General features: G+C 35.1%; 2 protein-coding genes across 3 annotated transcripts; one reads left to right on the top strand and one right to left on the bottom strand.

The window, feature by feature from the left end:
- Window positions 1–1,301: 1,301 nt before the first annotated feature.
- LOC120265672 (protein NETWORKED 2A-like) lies at window positions 1,302–5,475 on the top strand. The gene is given in 4 exon segments (XM_039273626.1): window positions 1,302–1,425; window positions 2,717–3,123; window positions 3,125–5,300; window positions 5,385–5,475. Coding segments are annotated over 3 exon segments (2,664 nt in total). The 5' UTR covers window positions 1,302–1,331; the 3' UTR covers window positions 5,288–5,300; window positions 5,385–5,475.
- On the bottom strand, window positions 5,141–8,291 carry LOC120265673. 2 transcript variants are annotated; one of them, XM_039273627.1, is made up of 5 exons: window positions 8,072–8,276; window positions 7,081–7,256; window positions 6,283–6,472; window positions 5,790–6,021; window positions 5,141–5,237 (listed from the first exon to the last, which is right to left on the bottom strand). In XM_039273627.1, the coding sequence occupies exons 1-4, from the start codon at window positions 8,127–8,129 to the stop codon at window positions 5,798–5,800; spliced, it is 648 nt and encodes a 215-aa protein (XP_039129561.1). In that variant the 5' UTR covers window positions 8,130–8,276; the 3' UTR covers window positions 5,141–5,237; window positions 5,790–5,797. The 2 variants fall into 2 exon arrangements, with proteins under 2 accessions (XP_039129561.1, XP_039129562.1); XM_039273628.1 differs by lacking the exon at window positions 5,141–5,237 and having other exon boundaries at window positions 5,621–6,021; window positions 8,072–8,291.
- Between the last annotated feature and the right edge of the window lie 104 nt (window positions 8,292–8,395).

The following is an 8,395-nucleotide window of genomic DNA, read 5'->3' as shown; positions in this document are numbered from 1 at the left end:
ATCTTTCTCGCCAACCCCGCTTTTCATGCCGTAACAAAAACACATTGAAGTAGATTTTCATTTTGTAAGAGAAAGAGTTGCTCGAAAAACTTCGGATGTTCGATCTCATATCTTCTCAAGATCAATCATGGACATTCCGACCAAGCCTCTTTCACCCAAGTCTTTCATTCACTTTTGCAACAATCTCAATATAGTATCTACACCATTGAGATTGAAGGGGACCCGATAAACAAAGTGAACATGCTTGTGAATATCCTCCCTCAAGACTCGTTCTCACTCGCTATGTTCTTTCGCTAACAAGTTAGTGGCTAAAAATTAAGGATATGTAAAACTTCCATGAAGAATTCTCACTTGTAAATCGTCAATATTAGACTTATATAAAGAAATATAGGCCAGTATGGCTGTATGTGTGGAAAACATTAATTCTTTCACCTTTCACCTTTCAAACTTGTTAATTTTTATTTCACTTTTCAAGACAAATATTGGAAAGGACAAATTTCCGATCGACTATAAATTTTTATTTTCAAATATAATTTTTAAAAAATAAAATTCTTTTATATTAGGAGTAAGTCCTCATTGTTAATTTAACAAGCATATATCATTGCACTAAACCAGTAAATCAATTTCTCAAATAGCAATATTATTAGTTTTTAAGCATCAATTCTTTCAAAAAAATTATTTTTACATGTTCAATAAAATAGTGATTTACCCATTTTTTTTAAAAAAAATCTTTCAAAATTTTCCATTATAATTATAAGCAAATTACAATAAACAGTAAAAAATATTTGAAAAAAACCAAACATATAAGTTATAACCCACAAGTTATGTATATATATATATATATATAATTAAATGTAAAAAAAATCAATACAAGACAAGGTGACTAAAACAAAATCATAATCCTCTTAGTTATGACCCTCAATTACGGAGAACCAAATACTTACTATATATATATATATATATAAAAGATAGATATATAGAAGATTTGCATGGGTATATATATATATTGCATGCAAGCACGTAGGGCCAGTTTGAAAGAGGCTGGCAATTAGCGTACGTGCATGACTCAATGTGGCTGGCCAACGATGCACATAGCGAAGCAATGCAAATGGTCTTCAACTTGGTCTCCTCCTTTTTCAACATGAACATCCAAAGGTTCACCTTTATTCCCGGTCCTTAATTAATTAATTAATTCTTCTCATTAATTAATGAATTAATTTCCTCTCTATACTTTTTCTCTCTTTCTTTTTTTCTCTTTCATTGTCATCATCATCTTCTTCTTCTTCCTCTCTTGGAGTAGGTAGTAGGTAGCCAAGAAGAGAAGGAGAAGGATGTTGCAGAGAGCTGCAAGCAATGCTTACTCATGGTGGTGGGCAAGCAACATCCGGTCCAGCCAGTCCAAATGGCTTGATAGCAGTCTCCAAGGTTTTATTTTAATTTAATTTTAATCTCCCATCTTTCTTTCGTTTTTTTTTCTTTCTTTCTGGATTAATTCTAATTAATGTTTGATTGATTGAATTTGTTTTTGTTTGAGAATGTAGAGTTTGAAAAGTAGTATGTATTTCAATAAATTTATGGTTTATTCATTTTTATAAAAAAATAAAATAAAAATAAATAAATATAGTATGTATTTTGGTGGAATTTGATTAGTTGGGATTAATGCTGATGGATTGGGAATTTAATTAGGTGAATGAGATTTTAAGGACGTTCTTGTCAAATTGGGAGATTATGTTTTGAAAATGCATTCTTTGTTAATTTGGTGGGAACATTGCAATTGGGTTTGTGTGATTTCATAGAGGTTAAAAATTATTATTTTTTTAAACTACTGAAATTTATTATATGTTACGTGAATTTATTTGGAATTACTAGTGCATTGGGAATTTAGGAGAACAAGATTTTTAGGGTTCTTGGTAAAATGTTGGATATATATATAATTATTATTATATATATATTTACGAAATGTGAATAAACCATGTTAAGAGATGTGCACATGGGTAAATTTAAAGACTTGAATGAATCTATGTAAAAGAGCCAATGTCAAATAGATCAAGAGATCGTTGGCATTTATGTATGTATTTAATTTGTTCAAGACACATGTACCATTTAGTTTTTTGTGGTACCATAGAGCTTGGAAAATCTAATTTTTATAAATCTCTAAAATGGGTGAAATTTATTTGTATGTTTGCTTAATATTAATTGATTTTGGAGAATGAGATTTTAGAATTCATGTCAAACTCTTGGATAGAAATTTGTGTTTATTTGCCATCTATCTAATGGAAATGTTTGTTTATTCCAATGATATATAATAAACTAGATTTCATAGTAAATTATCAAAATTTTTAAGGAAAAACTAAAATATAAAAACAATCTTACAGGGGGGGTTTTTTCTATGTAAATCATCACAGCAACATATTTTTACAAAATTTAGTTATTTAAATGATATAAGTAACAATAAACCTCTAAAATTTATTAATAAGCATCTATCCAAAACAAAATTTTTAATTAGTATAATTAAATCAGAAATAAAGTCAAAACCTTTTCCAATAATCCAATATTTAAAAAAAAAAAACAAAATACATGCATTGAGTCCTATTTACCTTCTGTAACTTCAACATAAAATTCATGGTTGATAGCTGAGGCAAAAATAGACATATCACATATAAATGAAGAAGTGATCAATTTATCATTCATTCACATTGAACATTTTCTTTGACAGAAATGGAGGAAAAGGTGAAACGAATGCTGAAAATCATCGATGAAGATGCCGATTCTTTCGCAAAGAGGGCCGAAATGTACTATAAGAAGAGACCAGAGTTGATGAACTTTGTTGAAGACACCTACAAGGCTTACAGAGCATTGGCCGAAAGATACGACCGGATTTCGGGGGAGTTGCACAAGGCTAATCACACCATAGCAACTGCATTTCCTGATCAAGTTCAATTTTCGATTGAAAACGACGATGATAATGATGGTTTGCCGAGAGCTATCACATCGATTGATTCAAGTAACATAGTTCACAAATCACATGTAGAAATCCACAACAACAGGCATGAGAAGCCGGTCGATAAAAATACGAAAAATCTGAGAGTTGCTTCTCAGATCAGCAAAGAGAATGCTCAGGAGGGAGATTGACAGGCTTCAGAAAGAGATACTGGTTCTTCAAACTCAGAAGGAGTTTGTCAAAAGCTCTTATGAAAGTGGAGTTGCTAAATTCTGGGAAATTGAGAAACAGATTGGAGAGATGCAGGAAGAAGTATGTTTCTTGCAGGATCATTTCAGTGCAAGTTCGGTTATCGAAGATGACGAAGCCAGAGCTTTGATGGCGGCGGCGGCCCTTAAATCTTGCCAAGATACATTGGTTAATTTGCAGGAACAGCAGAACAGATTGAAGGAAGAGGCGAGAATAGAATCGGAAAGAATCAAGAATGCCGATGCAAAGTTGAGAGCTCTCAAAGGACAGATGATGGATAACTCTGATGAAATTACAAGCATGGAAGAACAAGTTCCGGATTTGAAACCAGAGAGACTTGAGTTGCAGTTAATTTGTGATAAAGTCAAGACACATTTTGAAAAGAACTCTGAAGCGTCCGTTGGGGAGTTAGCAGGGAAGATCGATCAGCTTGTCGATAAAGTCATTGGTTTGGAACTTACAGTTTCATCACAGAATGTCGAAATAAGGAAACTGCAATCAGAAGTCGATGAGCTTCAGAAGCACATGCAGTGTCTGGAAATGGAGAAAAAGACTCTGACTGATAACTCAAACAGTTCGATCGAAAGGTTGAATCAAGCTGAAGAGATGCTGCAGAGAATTAAGGAGCTCGAGAAATGTGTCAAGGATGCGAAAAACGTCCTCAGTTCTCACTACATTGAAGCCTGCCATAGCCTCAATGATCTTTCTGAAAAATTACAGTGTTCTGAATGTCAAGAGAGCAAGAGTTCCTGTCTCAGTTCTGCAGAAATTCCTGATGACAAGGATTCATGCTCTCTAGACACAGACAAAAATGTTAAATTCTCTGACGACTCAAGAAATTTGAGGAATGACACGGATGATGACAGATTCAAAGATAATGTTTCATCACAAGCAGTAGATATAATTCAATCGAACGACGCACATGATGATACTGAAGATGACCTTTGGAATTTGCAGCTATTACTGTCAAAAGGTCTCGAGGATAGAGAAAAGGTCTTATTGGCTGAGTACACCGGAATCCTTCGAAACAACAAAGACATCAAGAAGAAGCTCTCTGAAGTAGAGAAGAAATACCAAGATTATCAGAGCGAGATAATTGTACAAGTAAAGGAGTTGAAGAGTTCTAATGCCATGAAAGACGAAGAGATTAGACTGCTAAGGGAGAAGTTGATCTTACTGCAAGATTGTTCCAATGAGAGCAAAAATGCAACTCTAGCAAATGGGGGAAACCCGTTTCTCGGCAAGCTTGAAAGCATGTCAACCTTCTCCAAATTTAGATCAAGGAGTACTAAACAGCAAGACTCAGCAGATACAGCAAACTTAAATGTAGAAGAAATCAATTCATGTCGTATTGGAGAACCACCTGCTGTTTCTGAAATTGAAGAGAAGTTCAGAAGGGACATTGATTGTGTTCTAGAAGAGAACTTAGAGTTCTGGTTACGATTCAGCACGACATTTCATCATGCGCAGACATTGCAGACTAGATTTGATGATCTTCAAGCTGAGATTGTGAAGCAGAAAAATATCAAGACACAACCAGACAGCAACGATGGAAGCTCCGCAGACCAATCACAAATATCTGGGTCCAAGCCCCCATTCGAAAATCGGCTGAGAGAACTAAAGACCGACGTTCAAGTATGGTTAGAACAAAATGCCATGTTAAAAGGTGAACTAAAGCAGAGATTCTCTTCTCTTTGTGAAATTCAAGATGAGATATCAAGAGTTTTGAAGGAGAGTTCAGAAGGCGGCGAAGTTCAATTCACTCAATATCAAGCTGCAAAGTTTCAAGGAGAGGTGTTGAACATGCAACAGGAGAATAACAAGGTATCAGATGAACTACAAGCAGGGCAAGATCATGTGAGGGCGCTTCAGGTTGAAATTGAAAAGATTTTATCTAAGTTGCAAGAGAAGTTTGAACTATCAGGACCGAGGAGCAGCCACCACAGTCACCCTTTCCGGCATTTCTCAAGTAAGGCTAAGATACCATTGAGGTCATTCCTTTATGGTGTCAAACCTAAGAAGCCGTCCATATTTGCTTGCGTGAGTCCTGCATTGCAGAAACAGTACAGTGATCTGCAAGCCGGACTCCCGACATAAAAATTAGATCACAGTAAGTCTATGATTTCCCTAACGTATTTCTTTGACAGACTATTGTCTTCAATCAGTGATCTAATTTTCAGATGCATTTCACCAGGTATCCTGGTGAGCAATGAACATTTGCAAGATAATTCATCAATGGGGGATTGCAGGCATGGTGATTGATTTCTCATATGTGAACTTCCAAGCAAAGACTACTTTTCTGTGTTTACAGAAACTTTATTTGTATACTGATTTAGTGTTCTGGTGTTTTAAGTTTTTACAGCAGAATAAAATTAGAGTACTTAGAGATCTTGTTTTGAGGTACTTGTTTGCTCCTTTGTATTCATTTAAATAACTCCAGCTTTTAATCAGAAATAATTGTCTGCACATGTATAGTTGCCATCAAAATTTACACAGTGGAAAATTTAGCATCATTTATATATAGTGATGTTACAGTGGTCTATGGGCAAAGATTCATGATGGTAAGGGACCAGGGTTGAAAAATAAGCTATGGACTGACCGTCATTCTTAAACTGGATCGAGACCGAGTTCATCCTCAATGTCATCGCCTTCTTCAAAGAGCTTTAGAAATCGTGCCTGATCTTGTTCTCTCTTTCTTTTCTGCCAGTATTTATATATTACTGTCGTCACAGCAATCATAATGATAGAAGTCAATAAACAGATGACAACCACAAGAGCCACACTTGACTTTCTGGTGATGCTAGCCCCATTGGAACTCGAACTTTGAGTACCTGTAATGATAACAGAAATTGGTTTGAGAAGCCATATAACAGCAATTTCATTTTTTTTCTTGGAAAAAAATTTAAACATAGGCGTACTTCAAATCTATAGCATGTTACTCAGTGTTTTAACACATGGAAAGAATCAAAAGATTCTGTGCAGCATGCTTGCGATTCTGTATCACAGGGGTTTTATACAGTACATTGATTTAAATGGCAAAAACACGAAGAAAAAAGAGAAAGAAATAAAACCAATCATATGAATGCCCCTACCATTGGAATCACTGCATTCAAGGCATATAAGTGTGGCATTGACCTCTCTATCCTTGAATTGAACGTATTTTCCATCAACGAAATCACCAGGACAGAGCTCCCATTCATCAAATACATCATCTGGCTTAAAAGAATCCATTTCAAACAGGCCACATCTCTTGCATTTCTTTTCGTTCAGCTCCGTCAGAGGCTGCATAAAGCTGATAAGTTACTATTGTTGCAAATAACATGGCCAAACCAAGGCAGGAGATGTGAAACGGACTGTCACAAGAATGCTTTCAAGATCATGGGGTGCTACTATGATTTATTTGTTTCTATCTTCCAAATCCCCATCAGTCAATATTTAAAGTATCGTATCATTTCAAGATCAGATTATGTTAAAAGATTTCATACTTAATGAAGATGAAATATATCGTTAAAAAAGGTTTTAACATAAGCTATCAGCTGAACTTTAATCAAGTTTTGCGTACTGCCTTAGTTTGATTGTGATCAACGACTATGGAAGTAAGAATATCCACAAGTTTTAATCTATTGAATAAGAACACCTATCCATTATGTTTTGGATGATTGGGTTGGGATAGTAGAAAGTAAACAGACTAACAGTTGTTATGCAAAGTGTTCCAAACGTGATCCTGGCCTTAATGTTCCAATTGGTGTCTTATCTCTTCTAATCCAAATTTGAGACAAAAAAGCAAAAACTGCAGCGTATTGTAAGAACACAATAATGCATATTAAAATTATGGCCTAGAAACACAGCCTGACAACAAAAATGTTATAAACAATACCATGATTACAAACCTGCCATGATTCTTCTCCTTTGAAGGTATACTGTAAGTGTGACTGCTTTACATCTGGCAAAAACGTTCTGTTCTCTCCACGACATTGAAAATAAACATTTGGTTTTGAACCAAACCACTCATGAGTATCAAAGATTTCAATTGAACCCAGAGTGACAACTCTTGATGAAAGAATCCCTACAGAATGAAACCTGATCATGACCTTGGAATCTTGGATGCAAAAAGAATTACATGCCCAAGAGCCACCTTAAAAGCATACACCAGAAATAAACATTTTATATAAATTTACATAGATCAGCACCATCATGGACATAATAAATGCAATAATCCAATAGCATATCATACCTTTTAAACATACATACAAGACACAAGTTAACTAATGGATTTAATAGTTGATTGCATGTCATACTAACTTGATGCTGACTGCAAGCAACAGTGCTCAGTTCTCACACTCTTGTAAGGAGAAAGTTAACAGTTTAATCAAAATTTGGCACTTTGGGATTATACTTCTTTCTATTAGAAGCTTGCGCAAACCCTCATGAAATTCTTGATATGTTTTCCGTGCAAAAAAGTTTAAACTTTCATCCTAGCGAAGAAGATAAATGAGCTAATTGTTTGTTCTGGATATGCTCCTTGGGCTCAATAGATCTTATGCTCTTCATACCTAGATCCTATAAAGGATAATCAAAATTAAGCTCCATTGAAGTTCATCATCTGAACCATTAACTACTTTAACTCAAACCACATCAAAATTCTAAGGCAAAAAACTGAAATTTTAGTTTTATAACCAAAATAACAACATCTACTTCTCAAAACCCCAAACCCAGTATTTGAGAACGATACAACATATCCAATTCATTCATCAAGCTGCAACCATAAATAGAAAACAAACAGCATAAAAATTGGTAAAACATCTACAAATACAACGGAATCCAAAGCATAAACCAACTGATCGTCAAACAAAGTAGAAGATTTTGATTGGATTGGATTACCAGGAATCAAACCGGAGAGGTGGTAGAGGAAAAGCAACAACAATCGAGGCCTCTTCATGCCGACTAATCTAGAAGAATACAAAGAGGTGAAGATTGAAGAGAGATCGCAGAGAGACAGAGCGAAGGCGTGGAGAATGGAGATGGAGGCCTTCTGCTCGCGTTCTTTGCTTCGCGGGAGGAAGGAGCCCTTTTTGGACAAAGGCACTAATCTCAAGGCGGATTAACGGTCAATGTTCCTCCTTAGCACTAATCTCGATGCAATGAAATTTATATTTACGCCCTATAAAAGTTTAAATTTGCTTTCACCTTCTTACTTTCAAAAAT

This window comes from Dioscorea cayenensis, chromosome 7 (assembly GCF_009730915.1).
Source record: "Dioscorea cayenensis subsp. rotundata cultivar TDr96_F1 chromosome 7, TDr96_F1_v2_PseudoChromosome.rev07_lg8_w22 25.fasta, whole genome shotgun sequence".
Lineage (NCBI taxonomy): Eukaryota > Viridiplantae > Streptophyta > Magnoliopsida > Dioscoreales > Dioscoreaceae > Dioscorea > Dioscorea cayenensis.
This window is presented reverse-complemented; position numbering and strand designations above follow the sequence as displayed.